We start from the raw sequence: 22,326 nt of genomic DNA, 5'->3' as shown, positions 1-22,326 counted from the left end.
CTTCCACTGGCTACTTTAACCCTTCCTCTGTGCCCCCACCCCTCTAAACGGGGCAAGGCAGATGGAGGGAAGGAGGAGAATGGGGTCTTGTTGGGATGTTGTGTATTTAAAAAAAAAAAATGTGTGTGTAGCATTCTTCAAATGCCAATCACTATTTACATCTACATTATATAGGCACCTTCAGTGGTTGAATCCACTACTAGTAGGCTGCAGTGTGTGTGATGTGTGTTGTTGCACTGCAGAATAAGTTTTGGTGGTCAATGCTCATTATTTCGTCCTCTGCTTGCTTGAGCTGTGAACCCTGTCTGGACGGCAGCGGTAATCCACTCCACAATGAAAGGTGAGAGCTGACAATAGGGTGACACTCCGGTCCTTAATAGGCTTATGGAGATAGACCGTGGAGCAGAACATCATACTCGAAACAAAAAGTGCGATCCACTGTTATGCAAATGGTATTAATCCATTTCAGTGGCACCGAGCCCCCACCACTCAGCAAGGCCATCAATCAACGACGGCCGTCCCACTGGTGAAGACACCACAGGATCCGTTTAAGTATTTCACACTTCCACAGAGTCCTGAAAGCACCCAGCCCCCCGCCCCTGCAATTTGGAGATCTTTGCTTTACTTTTGTTAGCTCTGCTGCTAGCTGTTCTCATGCTCTCTGTAAATCACACATCTGGAACCACTGGCGAAGGTATGCTAAGTGACTTGTTGAAAAAAAAAAAAAAAAGCCCCACCCTCCAAGACAAAGAAAAAAGTCGCAACAACACAGAGTCGAGAGAAGTAAACTGGGCCACCACAGCTACATCTTACACACTTAAGAAACGCTCTTGTAATTTGATACCAGTCCCAGTGCCCAGGGTCCCCCCTTGTCCCTGTTTTGGCCCCATCCTCCCCCCACCATCACCCCATTTCCTCCCTGTTATCCCCCCTCCTTCCCTCTTGCCAGACCCCTATCAAACATTCAGCTCAAACAGCAGGGCGTTGAGGTGGGCAATTGGCCCCTCACTGTGACTCAAGATGAGCTTTGCTGAAAACCCGAAGAGAATAATCAGTGGTGTGCCCATTACAGCAGCCACAGCTGGACAGCAGCAGTCATGTCACCCCAGTAAAACATTCATTAGACTGTTAGTTTGTTAAGTATTTCTGCTACTGGAGTCCTCGTGAATCACTGTTTCCTGTCAGATGGCAGTAAGGCAGAATAGAGCGGCAATTTTTTTTCCTTTGTATATTCTTCCACGTACTCCGCTCTTGCAAGGAGCTCAGTACCCTGATTTTTACCTGTAATTTGTGACTGAAAGGAATACTTCACATCTGAAAATGACCATTTGTATATCAATGACTGACCCTGTGATAAACTGAATTTGTAAAGGAAAACTTGTGGGGGTTTTTTTGGCATGCCTCCAGGTGAATGACGAATCCAAATGCTGAGAAAATTCTGGATACACTGAAGTAAAAGGGGTCTGCATTTAACAACAGCAAAACTATATCAAAACATCTGTTTACAAACTCTCCCACAACTCATGCTGTATAATCCAAGTCTCATTTATTCAGTCACATGCTCAGTGTTTCTCAAACATGCAATTTCGCTGAAACTATTTGAAACAGGACAAAAAGTGAAACACATCTATGGTCTCTTCACAGCCAAACTCCATTGACAAAAACCGTACTTTTACCCGACTGAACATAGGAGCTGCTGGTCTTCCGCTGTTACCTTCGGTTAGTTATTTTGTGTTATTGTGTGACTTTGGTGTTTTAAAGGATTAGTTTGGATTTACCAAAGTTACACAATAACACAAATAAACTAACCTATCGAGGAGGCGGTAGACCAGCAGCTCTTGTGTTCAGTGAGGTAAAAATCAGTGTTTTTGTCAATGGAGTTTGGCTTTGAAGAGACCATAGTTACGTTTCACTTTCAGTTCAGTTTTAGGGTGCTTTCACACCTGCCCTGTTTGGTTTGGTTCAATCAAACTCAAGTTCATTTGCCCCCTAATTGCAGTTCGTTTGGGCAGGTGTGAACACAGCAATCACACTCGGGTGTGCACCAAAACAACCAGACCAAGACCTTCTTGAAGAGGTGGTCTCGGTCCGGTTACAAAGAACTCTGGTGCAGTTCGTTTGTGGTGAGAACATGTTCTGACCTCGATCCGAACCAGCTGCAGTCACATGACACATTGTTTGGGTTAAACATGAGCATGTTACAGTCCTGGAGGATTATTAATGTGCACCTCCTCCTGTACTGCCTTAATATGCACATTCAGCACATCCAATGCATCAGAACATTGTTTTCTAGTTGGAGCCGCGCCTCGTTTTCAAACTGTATGGTTTGACTAAAATGAACAATGACAGTAATATAGTCCACGATGAGCAGTGCTAAAATCAACCTGCGTAGTTGTCCCTCCATTGTGACATTAGAAAGTGTCACATTTATCTTGCAAGTGTACTCTTCTTCAACGTTTTGTTTACTTCCTGGATTTTTCCCGCAAATATTTTATCTGGTCCGCTTGTAAATGCTGCCGTGAGAACACGAACCAACTCTAGGCAATTATGCAGCTTTGTAACAAAACGAGTCCCTGATTCGGACCAAAGCAAGACAACTCTAGGTCTGAAAGCACCCTAAATATTAAGGTTAGGTGAACATGCATGTGTTTGGGAAGCATTTGACTGGATAAATGAGATGCATGAGTTGTGTGAGAGTTTGTAAATGGACGTTTTGATATAGTTTTGTTATTGTTAAAAACGGACCCCTATGACTTCAATTCAATCAAGAATTTCATTTTAGTGACAGCTCAAGAACACCATGAGAGACTTTCTCCAAATTCAGCACAAACATCCACTTGGACTCAACGATGATGACGTAATTTTGGTGGTCCAAGGCCAAGGTCGCTGTGACCTTGCGTCTGTCTTATTCTTATAAAAGCAAGAAGGCCTTGAGGGAATTTCCTCAAATTTGGCACAAACGTCCACTTATGCTCAAGAATAAACTGATTACAATTTGGTGGTCGATGGTTAAGGTCAGTGTGACTCCACAAAAGATGTCTTTGGCCATAACTCAATAACTCATAACTTCAATTCAATCAAGAATTTCTCAGAGTTTAGATTTTTCTTTGACCGGTGTCATGTGAGAAAATCAGTTTTCTTCTCAAATTCAGTGTAACACATGGTGAGTAATTGATGTACAAATGGTCATTTTTAGATGTGAAGTATTCCTGTGTATATATAGGAAATGGGTGTTTTCATTCTTGCCTTTTGTGTCATTGTGAATTAAAGATAATAATATCTCTGTGTGAAAGTACAGTCAGAGATCTTTTACCATTCACCATCAGATACCCAACAGAAGACAATGGAGGTGAGGAAATCTGTCTTCCGTTGTGACAGTGTTTGGTTTAAAGTGTCACAGAGAAGCTTGTCATGGTCACAGAGCAGGAAACAAACACAGACAGCAAGTGCGCTCCTCCTACAACCTTACAGAAAGCAAATCTGGTAAACATTTCTACCGCTGGCGTCCTGTGATTTAAAGCCTATAGGCCTGGCTTCATATGGCTTTATTTGTTTATAGTATATTGTCTGTTCTGCACATCTGTTGCAGCTTATAGAGTTTAAAAACACAGCCTCCATTTTCCTTTTAACTGCCGCACTGTTTCTTCAGTAACAGTACGTTGCAATCATCGTATATCTGCTGGTGTTGTAGATTATTCCTGACAGCAGTGTGTATTTTGGTTTAGCTTACAAGTGTGTCTTAACCAGATTTGAGGGTTTGCGCTCTTCGGTCCCATGCGTTGTGTGTATACACCTCGGAGGAGTGTGTGTGTAATGTCTTGTGAAATGTATGATGGAGTGTCTCAGGAGAATATAGGCAACCGGATTCAATATCAAAAGAGAAGCATTGTGCTTTTGTGCTGGTACTTTCTCACGAGGAGTCCCCTTTAGATTTACCCTATACTTTAAAGACCGCAAAAATGCTGAGCCATTGCCAAACATTTTGTGAACATGTATTTTTTTTTTTTTTACTCGCATGCATGCTTTCTTTTTATTTTCTCTTTTCTTTTTTTTTTTTTTGTTACAGTCAAAGCATGTGAATTTACACATGCACATCTGTTTCTGATCTATAACAGAAAACAAAGCATATTGTCCGTCATTAGTTTTGGAGGCAAACTGCTGAAAGAGACATTGATGTTACAACCTGTTTTCTGAAAACATGGGACATGAAAGCCGTAGTTGTTAACTTTTACCAAAAACACCTTTTTATGCCACGGTGCAGGCGACAGCCATGGTGGATGGCATTATGTTTTCAAGTTGTCTGTCTGTCCAATTCTCATGAACGCGATATCTCAAGAACCCTGAGAGAAATTCTCTAAATTTTGCAAAAATGTCTCCTTTGACTCAGCGCCGAACTGATTCAATTTTGGTGGTCTAAGGCCATGGTCACTGTTACCTTGCATCCATCTCATTCTCATGAAAGCGATATCTCAAGAAGGCCTTAAGGGAATTTCCTCAAATTTGGCACAAACATCTACTTATACTCACGATTAAACTGATTAGATGTTGGTGGTCATAGGTCGAAGGTCAAGGTTGTTTTGACCTCATCTTTTTCATTTTAGTGAACGTGATAGCTCAAGAACACCATGAGAGACTTTCTCCGAATTTGGCACAAACATCCACTTGGACACAACAACGTAATTTTGGTGGTCCAAGGCCAAGGTCGCTGTGACTTTACGTCTGTCTTATTCTTATAAAAGCAAGAAGGCCTTGAGGGAATTTCCTCAAATTTGGCACAAGCATCCACTTATGCTCAAGAATAAACTGTTTACAATTTGGTGGTCAACGGTTAAGGTCAGTATGACCCCACAAAACATGTCTTTGTCCATAACTCAAGAATTGATGTGCTATTTATGACAGAATTTCACACAAATGTCTAATAGGATAAAATTATGACATTTTACATCCAAAACGTAAAAGGTCAACTTCATTGTGACAGCATTGTGTTCTGAAAAAGTACTTTTCTGGCCATTACTCAACGTCATATCTCAGGAACAGAAGGGGAGACATTTGGTTAGATACTGAATTGGTGACACTAATCTTGGGTGCCCACCTTGAAACTGTGGTGATTGTGTGGATCTTCTGTGCTGCTGGGGTGAAGCTGTGCGTGAGGCATCTATGAAGTCACAGACATAGATGTAAACTGTAACTGCAACTTGACTGGTTCAGGGAGACATTCCTCTAAGAGGAGGTCATTCTAGTATTCATAGTTAATGAAACTGTCAGTATATCCTGACAAGAGAAAATGAGACAGATAATGTGAAAAAATCATGCTCCTCTGCCTCCTCATAGTGCTTCTGTTGGCATTTGCAAGAAGCCACCATGTCAATCGCTGCTTGTGAACTGTGGTTAAACTGTCAACCAAGGCAGCGCTGATCAATATAAAAAAAGATTTTGATACTGCATTGCCTATTTCTTGACTTAAAGGCTTTCAGAATCATATTTCAGTGTACTGTTTAGCTGTAAAATGAGAAAGTTTGTGACCCTGCTCGCAAGTTGAAAACAGCCGAGCTGAAACGAAGCGCTGCCACCAGCCGAAGTTAAGGTTCTCATTCAAGGTGGATTTATACTTGTGCATCAGCTCTATGGAAAACCTACCTCATAGCCTACACATGTGGCCAAGATTAGTTGATTCAAAACACACATTAAACACACATTAAACATGGCTTAATACAGACAGTTTCAAACACAAGTACACAAACCAGCTTCACTATAACTCACAACATTCATAGGCAAACACTTGGCTTTATCTGGACACATTTTCCCCACAAATACAACATGCTAATGTTATTAGCAAAAGCCTATGGCATTTTAAATTGTATGAATTAGCTTAGTGGCTACCGGACATTTCCTCTACTCATATGAAGCCAGGGACAACAGCAACATTTAAAGGGCCAGTGTGTAATATTTGGCATGTTTTTTTGTCAAATCTGAATCTGAATCTGAATATTCTACCCATTAAGATGTTTATATAAGTGTATAATCGCTATAAAATAAAATTCATTTGGTTTTCGTAGCCTTATAATTATGCTTTTATATATATATATGTATGTATAGCAAGGGCCTTGCTTTAGAGAGGTCGCCATCTTGCGCCGCCATGTATGTAAGGCAGCTCGAACGGACAATCCAGCCAGCCAGAGAACGCATTTTGCGTGTATAAATGAACCAACGAAGACAGTGGAAGGAAGGAAGAAGGAGGAGGAAACAGCAGAGAGTGTTAGTAGTTCATTGATAGAGAGTAGTGAAAAGTTTTTTAGTTATAAAGTTTGCGAATGGACCACACTTAACATGCAACAGGAGAGAATGAACCTGAATCGTCATCTGCGAGGAAAAGAAGACGCAGCTTCACTCCTTGTGATGCACTCTCTGCGGCGCTTTTCCTCCTGATGATATATCTCCCCAGCGATGGTAGCAGTAGCACCGAATCCCATTCTGTGCAGCAAAATGGGAGCGGAGGATTCAGCCTCTCTTCTCGCCCGCTCAGCATCCAAGTTCCTCATCTGTATGCTCCGGCTCAAACAGGTATGGTTCTGGGTCTGTGTCCGCTACAAGAAACTCTTCAAAATCGCGTTCAAAGTCGTCCATTGCAGCTACTATAGTCCAGAGATATTGCTAGGCTAAATAAACAGCTGAGCTCTGCTTACAGGCTACGCTGTCAGTCAGTGTGAGGGCTGGAGATTGGTGGAGCAGAGAGGGGAGGGGGTCCCCGCTAGGTATTGTAAACGAGTATGTGTGTATGAAGTGTGTGTGTTACGCTAGAAGAGTCAGAGTTTGGGATGGAGTCTTTTACCCCCTGGAGTGTTACTGGAGTTTTTGGAGTGCTTAAACAAACTGGCCTTTTTCCCGAACGCTCCTCTGGTCTCCTGCTCATGAGTGATTCATTACAATATCGTAACATGGTTTAGATTTCTAAATAAACATTTGCCTCGTCGCTAGATAGACCTACTCCTGAAAAACTCGTGCGCAAGGCTTTTTGTCCCTACGAGGCCACCATCATTTACCCGACGGGAGGGGTGAGCGAGTGAGCCCTGCAATCTAGAATTTGACCACTGATGTCACTGTTTTCAATGGTTTTCAACCCATTTTACACACTGGCCCTTTAACAAAGGTACATAATGTGGCTCCATTACAACTCACAAGGTTCACTGACTAAACAACTGTCTTATACTAAACATTTTCCAAACAAATACAACATGCTAACTTTATTAGCACAAGCCTATGGCATTTTACATTGTATAAATTAGTCTAGCGAGTAGTGGAGATTCCCTCTACTCATATGAAGCCAGGATAAATCACACACACGACTTAAAATACTATTTTAGTGGAGGCTTTACTGTCTTCACAATTTATTGTTTCTTATCTGTGAAATTAAAGTAAATAAAAGCTTTGTTTCCGCTGAGGGAAATGGTTTCAGCTTACAGAAACAGACAGGACGTCTGCGTCACCACGATGTGTACCATTCTGGGGAAGTGCACTTGAAGCTACGGCGTAAGCTCTATGTCGACACAGAGCCTATGCTGTAGGTACGGTAATGTCAAATAGACAGTGGATTCTTGCAAATGCCATTAGGAGCGCAAGGAGGAGACACAGGAATATGATTTTTTCCCCACAGATTATCTGTCACGTGTACTTCTTTCAGGTTGTACTGACAGTTTCAGAAAACTTCTCCAGGGCATCAGTTAGACTCTATCTTATTTGCTGGTAAATTAGTTTGGTTTCTTAAAAACACAAATTTTAAAAACCTTAATATTTCACTTCTATGATGTGTTTTAGGCAGAAGGTCACAGATGTTTTATCCAAGAAGTCTTATTTTTTGGTAATGGAAGTTTAAGCTGCTAATTGGACACCCCTAGGATCACTGAGGCTTGGCTGACAAATCAGTAGGCTACTTTAAATGGCAGATCCACCTTACTAACTAGAGAGCTAATTAACAGAATATGTCATGGATTATATCCTCAGAAGACTTCTGTTCTTAGTTTCTAGAATTTACAAGATTTTAAAGCTTAAAAATTTAAAGCCTTAGTGATAAGTTCAGTATCTCATGGGAGACAGACTTTAGTTTACGGCTTTGTTTAAAACCTAAATCTTCCAAATGTTTTGCAGTACCAACAGTGTGTGTATTTATTCTGTCTGAGAGGAAGAGTTTACCAGCAATGGATTATTTGTGCGCCCAAGGCAGAGCGTTGAACAGGAAGTTGTAAAACAGCAACTCTCCTAATGTGACGATCTTTTGTGTGGAGAGAATTTCTTTGCCACACGTTCATAATTACCAGTGTAACTTCAGAGATTCATGGTTTTGTTTTGACTCAAGAAAAAGCAGTTGGCATGCCCTGCTAAATTAAGGGTGAGGACTTTTTTTTGAAGTCTTTATTGAAAGGGTGTTCCTAATTCAATTTTGGTTAATATGTTTGTGCACATGCAGACACACAATTGCAGAAACACACATACACACTGTTTTATGGCGCTTTGAAAATGGGTGCCATAAATCCCACAAAGCACACCGATTGGCTACATAGGAGGGGAGCCTGTCTTGAAGTGATTTCATGAGAGAGGAGCTGAGAAGGAGGGAAAGTGAGGGGAGGTTTGGGAGGAGGAGGAGGAGTAGTGGGAGGGGATTTAATTTCAAACTGCAGCAAATGTTGACCGTTACCTCTCGGGGCTGAGCAGCGCAGGTCTCTGCCCTCGAGTGAGCGGGAAGGAGACAAAAGAAATTCGGAGGAAAGGAAGTGCTGTGTTGATGAAGTCACTTCTTCCCAAAACAAAGTGTGCGTCAAGGGCGTCCCCTGTGTGGGATCCCCTCACAGTCTCAGGGTACAGTCTGGGTTCGGGGTATGTCTGTGTCATGACCTGCAGGACCACCACGACGCTCTGCAGATGTTCCATACTCACCACATTCACACACACACCCTCGGGCGGCAGAGCTGAAACAGACACTCTCTGTCCCTAGCACATGCTTACCCTTTGCCCTCTTCCTGCATCACATTTTCACAGCCTCTCACATGATCTTTCTCTCTTCGTCCAAGTTTGTGCTGGAAACAGTGAATGAAAGAAAGCTCATTCTGTCTCAGTCGGCCTGTTTCCAAGTCCAGCGTGCGATAATAACTTTGGCCAGAAGATGGCACCACTAGACTGGTGTGCTGTCCAGATCAACCCACTGGACATTAGCGTCATCAGTGCATCGGTAAACCCCTCAGTTATTGCTTCATACTGTCGATTTCTGTGGAACTGAAAGCCCTCCCACCTGCATGTATTAAAAGAATCCAGCTGTTGCTGTTAGTCGGTGAGCAATGAAGGCAGTTATGACCAAAAGTCTGCAAGTGACTGTGTCATTTCTAGTGGACAAAAGAGAAATTACCACAGCAAATTGGGGAAATAAAATGCCGTCATGGATTACCTCATCCCATAAATCCTCATACAAGTTGTTGCTGATAGAGGCTGAGCTGTGGTCATTTGAGATTTATCTCTATACAGTCATCAGGGGATTTTTTTGTGTCCTGGTTTGGACAGCTGTCTCTTGTCCTTGGCAAGAACAAACATATCAGTGCCTGTTTGATTGTGTGCACTCTGATAATGCACTGTGCATTTAATTAAAGCAGCAGGAGACTGATGCTCGCAGACCTCAGTAGCTTGGAGGCTGAGTTCCAGGGATCCTTCAGGGAATTTGAGGCTTGTAGTGGGTGTGTACATTATAGAGGGGGGAAACAAAAGTATGACACATTGGTATCTGTATCCACTGATGGTGGCTGCTTGTGTTCTCCCCAGCTGAAAGGAACGACAATCCCTAAAGAAAAGCAACTGTATAATGTGTATAAAAAGATGTGCCGTTATCTCGCAGTCCTGCACAATAATACACTCTGCAGCCTCAAACATTACCACTGATCACTATGTACTGTATATATCAGGACCTCCAGGATTGTGCTGCCTTTTATGGGGGATTGTTGTGGCCAAAAATGCCTGATCTCACAGCAGCTTGTCAAAAAAAGTGATGCATATGCAGTGTTTATAGGCACTTTTTTTGCAATGAAAATTGAAAAAAATAGTTGCATTTCTTTGTATTAAAATTCATTAACAATCAAAGTCTTCTCATTCCAGTTAGAGTAAGACCACACTGTCCTGAGTTTGTGATTTATACAACACTTGCGTCACCCCAGACCATACATATTTAATCTAACTCACCTTGATTCTCTAAGCACGTGCAGCAGATCTGGATGCAACATCCTCTGTCATGGTGATTTATCATGTCTGTTGTCAGCACATTTCAGCCATTCTCCGAGTGTGTTTTTGTGGTAGAAAAGTGTTTCTCAATCAGTGTCATTTGCGTTCTACCACAACGCTGCACACAGTGGAAAACAGCTTACCACTGTGTGGATGGAGAAGGAATTGCCTTGCAGTCATTAGCAGTTATTTTTGCCGGTAAATGTGAGACATTTGTGTTGTATGGTTTGGTGCTGTTGTGCGGGGCACTGCTATGATTGGTGAAACTCGGGGAAACTAAAATAATTGGTCAAATTTGCGAGAAAGTTGCGGTAATTGGACAAAATCTTAACCTTAAATGCTATATCCTAGGCAACTGGGCTTGCTTGAGTTTCTTGAAGACGTTTCGCCTCAAGGCTTTCTCAGTTCTAGAGCCTCTTGGATGAGAGGTGAAACGTCCTCAAGAAACTCAAGCAAGTCCAGTTGCCTACGATATGGCACTTAAGATTACCATGACCTGGATGACTGAGAACCTTCACTGACATTGGACAAAGTTCGCACAGAAGTCACAGGGATTGGTTTAATATAAGCTTTAATCAGGTTATATTTAATGTGGGATTATTTCACTGCCTTTAAGGGCTGCAATGAATGATTATTTTTATCATCCATGAATCTGATGATTATTTTTTCAATGAATCATTACAGTCAGATTGCTTCTTTCATTTAACCAGCAGTCTAAAACCCACAGACATTCAATAGACGAGCATAAATACACAAAAGGAGCTATGAAATCCCAACATCTGAGAGGATGAAACCAGTGAATACTTGGCATTTTTGCTTAAAAAATAACAAATAATAATGTCTTTGATTAATTGTTGTAACATATTCCACTGACAATATTACGTTGTAGCTAAAAGTGGTGAATTTTGGAAATGTAAGACAACAATAGTTGACTGTTGTTTTTCTATCAACAGCTTGATTAAGCACCTGTTACAGCAAGAGTGTATTGTACCAGTTGTCCTGTTAATGTGTCCACTAGAGGCTGACATTTTTTTGGGAATCCTGTGAAATTCCGACGGGATTCCCACGCGATGGGACTATTCATCACATGACTGGGACAGGACAGGACAAAAGTCAACGGGGACTGGTGGGACAGGAATCATAATAATAATAGGTCCATTTTTTTATTTAAATACGCAGGTTTAAATAATCAGGATCAGAATCAGAAATATTTTATTGATCCCTGAGGGGAAATTGTGATTCGTTACAGTCGCTCTGATGTGAAGAATAGAGAATTATAAGAAGTAAGAATAAAGTATGAAATGGAAGTATATAGATATAAAGCAATAAAATAAAATAGAAAAATGAAATAGAATAGAACTAAAAATGTAGATTAAATAAAAAATAAAAAATAGAATGTGCATTATGCTACAGTGTTTGACACTAGTATTTATGATATGAAAATATTAAAAATAAAATAATTTTTTTTTTTTTTTTATGGGAATGGGTTCCCATCATGTAGTTTTCTGACTTTTTTTTTTTACTTGGTCATGGGATTGGGAGGAGACGGGACTTTTCCGTAGGATGGGACAGCAGTGTAAACCCACTCCTTTGTCACCCTCTAGTGTCCACCGCTGTGTCTGTATACATAGTTGTATTATTACCTCCGCCATGGAGGTTATGTTTTGGTTCAGGTTTTTGGTTTGTTTGTCTGATTGTCAGCAGGATTATGGAAAAACAATTGGCCCAATTTTAGAAGAGTGTAGCATGGGCCAAGGGAGAACCCATTAAATTCTGGAGTGGATCCAACTGAGAGGACGGATACACGAATTATTTTTCACTTTGGCTAACATTGTGAGATGGGGTATTTGGCGCTAGCAGAAGTGTGTGCTCTCTGAGTGACCTTCTTGTTTGATGCATGTAATGATATGATAACACAGCTAGTGCCACTCACCACTCTGGACTAAAGGACGTTGAAGCAGCCTTGTCCATTGACTATTAACAAAACTCTGCAGGATTGTTCAAGGTGCATAGAAAAGCCAAGGCCTTTTTTCCATTCAGCATTCATTCCACAGTTAGAGCCACAGTGTGAATTATTCTTCAAGATCTGCAGTCTGTGCAGAATGTCCATTTTCCCCCGAATCAAATATTCCGGGCAGCAGGAGAAGCCGAGGATCTGTTCTACCAGTGATTGCACAGAAATTGAGTGTTGCACTGTTATTTCACTGTACGTCACAATATGGTGTCATCAATCACAGGCCAAAACATGATTGAGATATTATGACAACTGTCAGGGGTTGATAGAAGAATAATGGCTTTCTAATGGCTGTAGTCGCTCCATAAACCTGTTTGCTTCCATCCAACCACACAGTCTATCAAGAAGATATCCTGCGGCTCTCTCAGCTGTCAGTAGAAGAGGTTTGAGTCCTAATGATCCTCCTCCTTGTGTGTGTGTGTGTGTGTGTGTGTGTGTGTGTGTGTGTGTGTGTGTGTGTGTGTGTGTGTGTGAGGAGTAAGTGAGTGGGAATCGCTGGCTGCTGAGTGTAGGCATTCTGACAAGCAAAGAGAGAGGAGAGGAAAGACGAGGGGTTAGAGCCTGGCAGGTGTACAGAGGACCCTTCGATATGCTGATGACACCCCCACCTGGATCTGACAGGTATAGGTTGGGAGGCCTGGATGTTCATGCAGCCGTCTTCCTCCTCCCTCTTCTGCCTCTGTTTGCCCAGAGCCCCGAGGGTTAAACATGAATAATAAATTCTGGCTCCTTATGGCAAGTGCTCAGGAGCCCCTATATGCTGCTCACATGCCATACCAAATACTGTCACAGTAAGACAGCAGTGCAAACTATTCTTCATTCCGAGAGGCTGTTCATCACATGGTGTTTTGTTTTGTTTTTTCTCTTATAGAATTCAAAGAGAAGCTAATTTTCTCCAGGATATTTCTTTGTTGTTCTGCAAGCTCAACTCCCTTTTTGATATCAAAAGTGCTTCTCTCGTCAGACAAGGTGTGTTTAAATGGTGCCGTGTGCTGCATTTGTAAACATCAGATTTCCTTTCTATGGTTGCAATAAAAACCCTGTCTCCAGAAATTACGTTTGTATAATAACATATATCACTGGATTGCTTTCATGATTACGTTATGGTGACAACACAATTACTGACTGGATTCTGTTCAGAGACAACATTACTTTGAGTTAATGAAACACTACATTCATGTGGATTTGCAGGGACGTGGTCAGTGGGAGGTGGAGATACAAAGTGCAGGACTGCGACACCAGAACCTCAGGTTCATGTCCAGACTTCTGGCTTAATTTTAGGCAACAAAAGCACTTTGGTAAAGGTCAGGGAAAGATGATGATTTCAGTTACATGTTAATAATAATGCTGTAGCCACTTGAATGGATAGTGTAGGGCAAGATTGCCTGTTTCGGCAAAAACAAAGGAAATGCATTCTCACTGAACTTTTTGCTGATTCGTTCAGTATCACCATTTTTGTGACTTGCGAGGTACCTTAATAGCAATACTTCGAGTGAGTACACTCCTATCTCTATCTGTTTAACCAACCTAATTTCTGTATCTGTATCTGTACTTGGAATCAGCAGAGTGTAAGCTGTAAGTGGGTGAGAACCAACCAGAAATTGTTACTTTAAGCCTGAAATTGATATGGGTTGGTCAGTTGCTGTACTTATTAATTATGAGAAGACATATTAACAGACTGATTTTCTGCTAATGTTGGGCCGTTTTGCTTGCAAGCTGTGAGCGTTGATACACACAGAGCCAGATTGGCGAGTTGATCCGAGGTGCCCAATTTTCCGCCTGGTAGGGTAGTCATATTGGCAGAATCCTTTTAGTTTAGAAAGACCGAGGTGCCCTTCCGCAACGGGCGGGGCTGGCAGGAAACAGCTGATAGCAGGAATTATCGAGCAGCTAGTAGCAAGAGGGAAACGCAAACCTGACAGACACTGTAAAGATGAGCAACTGGGGAGACAAGGAACTGTGCGCCCTTCTTGTCCTCGCAAACGAAGAGGCCATTAACCGTCAGATGACGGGGACGGTGAAGAACGGGCCGAGTTATGAGAGAATCGCCAAAGGACTGACCAGCCACGGCTTCCCTCCCACGTCACTGTTTACATCACACACTGAGCTACACGTTTTGTTACTTGCTCATGCCCCCCATGGCGCATTCTGTATAAACAAAAGTAGGTAGGCGGCATTTTGCCGCACTCCCCGGTTTTATTTTTATACTGCCAATGCTGAAAGAAGACTGATTGGGCTTTCCCAAATTTGCACAATTCCTATCTAGAAAGGGCTAGAAATTGAGCAAAGCAAACCCAATGAGGATTTGCCTTCGTCACGAGTGGAGACATTAGCACATTTTACTCGGCTGATGCTTGTATTTGTAAAACGTACATTATATGTGCCAGATGCTCGTTTCAGCTGAGTGCTCAGCTCAACCCTAGTTCATTCAGAAGTACCCTCGTCATAGATTTAACCATACATTGCAACAAATGGAAATGCAGTTATACTTGGTACTGATGGCTCCACTCTGAAGATGGATCACGCAAGCAATACAGGGAGTGCAATGCAGAAAACCCCCAGGGTGTACAAGAGTGGGCCCAATGCAAGATATGAAATACCCTTTTAACCCTTTTAACCTTTAAGACATGTTAGGACTCTGAATTAGGAAGGTGGAGGCTGGGGTGGAGGAGGCAAAGCTTTGCTGGCAGCAGCAGTGTGTGGCAGCAGTAGTGCAGCAGGTATCAGTGAGTAGGAGGCCATATTTAAATGAACTGCTTTATTGTGAGAACGGCTGTGATTGGTGTGTGACTGATTAGAAGCAATGATCCAATCAGCTGTCTGTCAGCTGGTTACAGCTGAGGTGTATGACCTCCATGTCCTGCAGGAACTAACGCAAAGCTTCCTTTTTATAGAGAACCTAGTTCGTTGAGGACTGCGTTTCCCACAAAATCTTATTGGCTGTTTCAAATTGAGGAGACAGGGCTGTGCAAAAAATAGTCGATGTCACTGTCAAAATTGTCTTTGACAAGATAAAAAGCCACATTTCCCGCAAACCCTGTTATTTCTGACATATGGTCAAGAAACACATTTTCTTTTTCTGTGCCACTATTTATAGATTTTTAATTTTTAAATTTTTATTATTATTTTCTCATTTTTTAGGAAGATAAATAACCTGTAAGTAATGGTTCCATTGGTGCTTCTTTTGCTGCCTCACACTATGAAAAGCTTTAGCTGTTTATTTTGGAAATACAACGGCCTCTTCCCTGTGCAGCACTAAAACAATCCAATACACGTAAACCCAACCTGGCAGCATACTACTGAATTTCTGCCTAATGCAAACTGTGTGTAATTTTCTCAGAAAATTGCTGATTAATTTATTATTTACAGCAATAAAACTTATATACTGTTGTGTGGTTAATTCATGTTAAGATATTACATTTTAGCACCTTTTCAACAACATAAGGATCAAATGTAATGCACTTTTGTCAAACTCCAGATAAAATGTTGTAATTCTAGCTTCTGTATTGTGATATATTTCTGAGCAAAACAAGACAGGCAGGTGGGACTTATCACTGGGAGGAATCCAATTTGATTGTGGGAAAGTGGGCATGTCATAACAGTCATAACAGTGAGGCTGTGACAGTGCAACACCAGCGAGGTAATAGCATCCATCAGGGAGCAAGAGACAAAGCACACTGTAGGCTGTGCTCCATGTAAGGTTAGTTGCTGAAACAGTCTACTGTTAAGATCCAGGCTCACCAAACTGACCTCACAGAAGTAGCGGTGACGAAGGCTCCATGCTGCATTGCCTGACATCATCATGTCCCTCAGACTGTCCTGATGCTAGTTAGCCAGTTAGCTGATTAACAACACAATCCAATGTGGAAAGAACAGAGAGCCAGTGAACAATAACACAAACCATTAGGAAACATTTCTGCTAATGAGCTCAATGGCTGAAGAAAAATAATCTGACCTTATATAACAAGTTTGTTTTGGTCTCACTCCCTCTTGACTTCAGCTCTTTGTTTACTTTCCTCACTTCTGTTTCTTTTGTCGTGCACTGAGCTGAACTGCCAATCAGTGATTTCATTCACCAGTGGGCTCTGGTGTTGCCGTTGCCGATTCAGAATGCTGAATTGGGCTAATAAAACTGACAAGGGGGCAACGACTGGGGCGTCAGATGCTCACCGAAGGCCCAACATTGACTGACGGCTGACCAGTGGTTTGTTGTTAAAATGCCTCGTGCACAATCCTGAGCTGTCAGAAACCACTTTCCTCAAAGTGAATCAGTTCTTGCCAGTGTTCCTGTACCCACGGTATTTTGGGTAAACAAAGACACACTGATGTAGCATGCTGTTGCTCGTTAGCTAAAAGCGCTAAAAGTTGCAGATTGATTGATGGGTGGATGATATTGTTAGTTGAAATTGGTTGGTACTAGCTTACATAAGCAGAGATTGTATTTTATTTTACAGTTACGCCAGGGCCACACTGCCAACGAAGTGCTGCGAAGCGCAGCGCAGCGAAATTCTCGCGCGAGCCCGTTCACATCAGACGCGCATTTCTCCACGCCAGTTAACAAGCGCTTCTGCTCCCAGCTGTTGTCTCAGTCACATTTGGGGCTGTTTTTCCATTATGGGTATCTCTCTCTGTTTGCGTGCGTGTGCCCCAACCCCCACCCCCTATAGCCGTCTCTCTCTCTCTCTCTCTCTCTCTCTCTCTCTCTCTCTGTCTGTGTGTTAGTGGTTGTGTGTGTGTGTGTGTGTGTTCATCTCTCTCGCGCTCTGTTTAGATACCACTGACTAATATGTATAGCCTATATTCCTGCCTGGCTTGACACATTCGCTCGCGGCTCGCGCAGAAAATAGACCAGACGCCGAAACAACCGCTGCAGCTCTGTGGCCGGTGTGGATGACACAATCGGTTAACATGGGCGCCGAAAGGAAACTGGTTTCGCTTCGAGGCTATTTGCAGCGCTTCGGCGTCCGGTGTGGCCCTGGCGTTAGAAAACATGATTTGATTTTGATATAAGAATACATAGAAATTGTTTTGTTTTTTTCTGATTTAAAAGGGTCAAACAAGCATTTTTCATTTCATCTTGCCTTAAAGGGCTTACTAAAATGTTTCATAATATAGGCTACTAATGTAGTATTAAATTTGCTCTTAGTGTATGGGGATACTGTTATGTTAAATAATTAAGTCACACAAAGCAGGAGCACAGCTTGTGTGTGGATGGATAATGTCATTTGTGAATGTGTCCAACAATTATGTTAATTTCTAAGTACAAAGCTGAATGATAGACGTACCCCTGGGACTCTCTGATCTCTGACATCACCGTCTTGCCTTTAGAGCCCTTTCATGAAAACCCAATAATAGTTTGACTGCTGAATTATTCTCGTGCTCCACTAACACAATCAGAATCGATTATCCAGTTATGTGTGGCTGAGTCCAGATTGGCTTGGAAGTGATGTAATCTTTAACAGCAGCAGACATTTAATCTGAAAAACACAAACGTAGAAGCTCAGTGTTCATGAACTGTGGCTCATATATGTGTCTTTGGACAATCAGCTGTCTTGTTTTATGTATTGCAGTATTATCAGTCAAAGTGTGTGCTTCATTTTAGGATTTAACACCTATAAATATGGAGAAATTATGTTTTAAGCATAATTTTTCAAAATTTAGCATCACCACAAAAGAAACCAGGCGAAAATCATTTTCATCAGCTGCGCATTTAATGTATAACAACAGTACAAAGTGAATCTTTTGCTTGCAAAATAGGAGTGTTTCTTTATATACAGTATTTATACAATAATATATAGTTTAAAAAACATTACAGTTCAAACGTCTGACAGTTTATTGCACAACACATTTATAAATTATCGTCATCAAACCACACATGAAACAGATGAGTTCTCTGTCATATTTCAACACTTAACAGGAAATGTATTTATTATTTATATTATCTTATCTTGCTCTTCTAGCTTAGCATGAATAAAGGTCCTGTGGGGAGTACATTAACCCCACTGATACTGACATGGCAAAATGAGTAGCGCTCCAGAATGACACTGATAGACAGTGGCGGCGGAGCGAGGAAACAGCCTCAAGCACAGAAAGAATCTCATCTTTCAGCATTGCAATGGGTGAGATGCAAACAAAACAAAAACCCTGAATCGACGCGATGCCTCAGACTGAATTTTTCATCATGATAATTGTTTGAAAGTTTAGATATGGCACTCTATAAATACAGCAGCAAGGAGACAACAAGCAGTCAGGATAAATGTACACATGGACGCAAAATTAAAATTTGTGAATCGTACGCTGCAAGATGAGAACAGTCAGGATGTAAAGCAAAGATAGCGCTTTGTAGTAACAGACAGACATTTAACTATGGAAGCAAAAATGAGGGAAAAATAAAATGAATTTTAACAGCCACTTTATACTTAAAAATGATTAAAAGTAAAAGTATTAAAATCTGAAAACCACTGAATTCATAGCAGTAAAATATTTTACTTTAAAAACCATTTATTTGTTCCGAATTCACCTTTTTGAAATTAAAATTTCTTGATTTGCAATTTCAAAAACTAAATTTGAATTTTTTTTTGTTCATTTAATCATTAATTTTCCATAACCGCTTATCCTGTTGGGTGTCACAGGGGGGCTGAACTCCATATAGAAGGGCTCCCCCACCCTGGGTTCGAACCAGGAACCCTCTTGCTGTGAGGCGACAATGCACCACCATGCCACCAACATTTTTGTTCACAAATTTCAATCCAAATGAGGTAAATGGTAAATAATAGGTACAGTCTACTGAAGTCTTCATTCATTGTCATTCTTAAAAAAGAAATCATTATTTTTGCAAGTTAGACAGTGGGCGGGAGCCTTTTCTACAAATTCAGATCTTGAAATTCAAGTTGAAAAAATTCAAATAGCAACATCCGGGCTACTCAGGACAAGACAGTCAATCAAGCCTGAATGTTTTGACCAATCAAATTTGACTGATAGGCTATTTGAATTTTTTCCGACTTGAATTTGTAGATGTGAATTTGACCAAAAAATCTGAGCAACCTGAATGAATTATTCTTTAATTCTTGGATCTGAATTTGTGAACAAAAATAACAAAAATAGCTTTTGAAACTACAAATTAAGGAACTTCATATTTTAATTTTACAGAGTTGCATTTAGAACAAATAAATTCAGATAGCTGCATGGTTTTCAAAGTAAAACATTTTAATGCTGTGAATTTATTTTAATGTAGTGGTGTTTAAATGTTAATATTCAGTATTCAGTGGCTGTTAAAATACAAACACGTATGTCTCTTATTTGCTTCCATATTTAATGAATGAACTTTACAAGGACCAACTGCTGGTCCCAAACACATGTATCATTAATCATATATCCACTCTGTGGACAAAATATTAGGAACACTGACTTTCTACTTGAGCCACAGATTCTCTCACAGCACCCACAGCTCAGACGTCTCCAGGGTGAGAAATCCTTCCAGCTCGTTTCCTGCGTTTAATTTCCAGGTTACGTTGAAAGTGGATTTATCGGGAAAATCAATGAGGCATCAGAGCCTTCATCTAACTTAATCCAAGCAGATTACTTCACAGGAGCAGCAGGTGTTCTTAATATCTCGTACACTCGGTGCATTTCAAGTATCACGCTGAATGTAAACAATGACTGATGAGACGGGGGTGAGGGTGGGGGAGGCGGCGGCGTTGGCCGGGGGTTTGGCTAATCTGATCCTCGATCAGACTTATAGCATCATTAATCATGCTTTCTGTTACAGTTCAATTTGGTCTCCACTTATCTTTGAATGGCTGAATTGGTGGTCTATAGATCATCACTGTACAAAATTCCCTATCTCAAATGGGATCTTTTCCGTACAATGGCATGTATGATTAATAGCTTCTACAGGAGCATTTAACATGAATGAAACATGAGACTAATTATATTTGGCACAAAAAGCCAGGGATTGTTTCTGGAAATATTTCCACATATATTTCAATCTTGAAGGTGATGCCTTCGCAGTGTTTTATTATTCAAGAGCCGGACCTGCACCTTGCCGATTCCAAATTCTGTGTCTGCTGTTCAATCCCCGGCAGAATTGTAATTCATTAAACAAAAAATACTTCAAGATAGGAAGCTTCAAGTGGGGGGATGAAAAGTAATGATGCCAGAGTCTTTAGTGTTCTCTTTTTTAAGCCTTTAAAAGGCAATAGGAAAAAGGCTTAACACCACAAAAGTACACGTCTCCGCTCCGAATGGCGATGTCACTCCAAGCCCGTGATATGTAGTGCGAATAAGCGTCCTTCATCTTTGACATATAAAAAGTACTTTGAGTCTTGTCTCACCACATGTGCCGTCCCATTAAATTGTCTCCTGTCTTTGTTGAGCAACTCCAGTGACTTTTCAAGTTGAGTCATTCTTAATAAGTGCTGTTCTCTTCAGAGCTCCAGCCATGCCACACACACACACACACACACACACACTTACATACATGCACGCACACTCACACACACACACACACACACACACACACACACACACACATTTAGTATAAGCACCCACTACAAAGACAAACCATTACCCAGCGGAGAAGAATTGGCTGCAAATTCAGCAACCGTGATGGCCCAAATCCTCTCTGTGTCTCTCTCGCTATAGGAGCGTTTTAGAAGTTGGGTGTTTGCCTGTTGGAGTTTCTTCTGAAAAAAACGATGACATTGGATTCAAAAGTCGTTGCTTTGGGACGATCTGTGTGCTGCGCTGTGTGTATGTACATTTGGATGTGTGTATTTATGCATGTGTGTGAATCTCTTTGTGTATGTATTATCAGTTTGTTTATACAGTAGGTCCATTAAGTCTGCAGCGTCTCTGTGTACATCTGTGTGTGTGTGTGATTGTATATGTGCATACATAATGTGTGTGTTCACGTGCACATCTGAGTGCCACACGTGTTGCAGATGGGTTTTTAAGTCCTCTGATGTAGCATGTTTCAGTGTGTGTGGTGTATGTTTGTATATGTATGTAGGGGTGTGTGTGTCTCAGCTCTCCATAGACATGGCTGAGATGATCTGCTCCACTTTATAAGCCAACTTCTGCTTCTGGGCCTGTTCATCCTGCTCCAGCGCCTCGATGATCTGAAACACACAGAAACACACACACAGGGGCACAAACTGTGAGGCCGAGGGCTTAAGGCTGGTCAGCTATAGGGAATCATACATACTGTATAAGCACATACATGTTATGAATTAAATACACCAGCAGTTTTTACTAGTTATTCGACTTTGATTATGTAATATATTGTATTTGTTTGCTACAGTTATTTTCACAATTCAATTTTCGATCATCACTGATTTGATTAATAAGAATTCAATTTATATGTATAAACATGAGAAAAAACATCTGTTATGTAACTCAGTTATAAATAAAACTTATCAAGCAAAACATTTGCAGATTCCAGCCTCGCAGATGCAACAATTTGCTGCTTTTCTCAGGTTTCTATCTTTGTAAATAAGATATCTACACGTGTTGATGCGATCTCGGGCTCTGGGAAATCAGGATTTTCAGACCAAAATCATAAATTGATTCACTGAAAATCAAACACGTAAGTCACTGATGAAAATTAGAATTGAAGGTCATTTAAAGGTATGCTATGCAGGATTGCAGCATGCAGCACTACTGAGAATAAAAGTAAAAGTCAACCCCAGATTCACTCTCCTTTGTCATTTCAGCGTGCTACATTTTTATTTTTTGGCACTTTGTCTCTTGGATGCCTGCTGCTTGCAGTCTGGCACCTGGTCACTACCTTTTTATAAAGCCCCAACCTCACTTGAGCACTGCGGGGGTGCACATCCAGAAACGTCCCAAACACAGAAAATAAGAAAATGAAGGCAGTGGGCAGAGTCTGCAGAAAAATATCTCGCCACTAACTTCGAGCAGGTCATAAGTGATGATTCAGAGGGATTACTTATGTATGAATCTATCCATTCTCAGTCACTCAGGTCATGGTAATTCTAAGTGCTATGTCGTAGGTAACGGGGCACAACTCAAGCAAGCCCAGTTGCTTACGATACAGA

At 41.2% G+C, this 22,326-nt stretch overlaps 1 protein-coding gene and 1 long non-coding RNA gene across 2 annotated transcripts in view; one reads left to right on the top strand and one right to left on the bottom strand.

Annotated features, from left to right (window-relative positions):
* LOC125888076 (uncharacterized) overlaps positions 1–22,326 on the top strand; it is a 200,525-nt gene that overhangs the window by 33,943 nt on the left and 144,256 nt on the right. The gene's annotated exons all lie outside the window — the stretch shown is intronic.
* LOC125901797 (plexin-A2-like) overlaps positions 19,430–22,326 on the bottom strand; it is a 138,618-nt gene continuing 135,721 nt past the window's right edge. The window contains exon 32 of the mRNA XM_049598119.1: positions 19,430–21,387. Coding sequence (XP_049454076.1) covers positions 21,292–21,387 — 96 coding nt within the window. The 3' untranslated portion in view covers positions 19,430–21,291. The remainder of the gene's footprint in view (positions 21,388–22,326) is intronic.

This window comes from Epinephelus fuscoguttatus, linkage group LG1, assembly GCF_011397635.1.
Source record: "Epinephelus fuscoguttatus linkage group LG1, E.fuscoguttatus.final_Chr_v1".
Taxonomy (NCBI): domain Eukaryota; kingdom Metazoa; phylum Chordata; class Actinopteri; order Perciformes; family Serranidae; genus Epinephelus; species Epinephelus fuscoguttatus.
The sequence above is the reverse complement of the archived record's forward strand: the minus strand, read 5'-3'. Positions and strand labels throughout refer to the sequence as shown.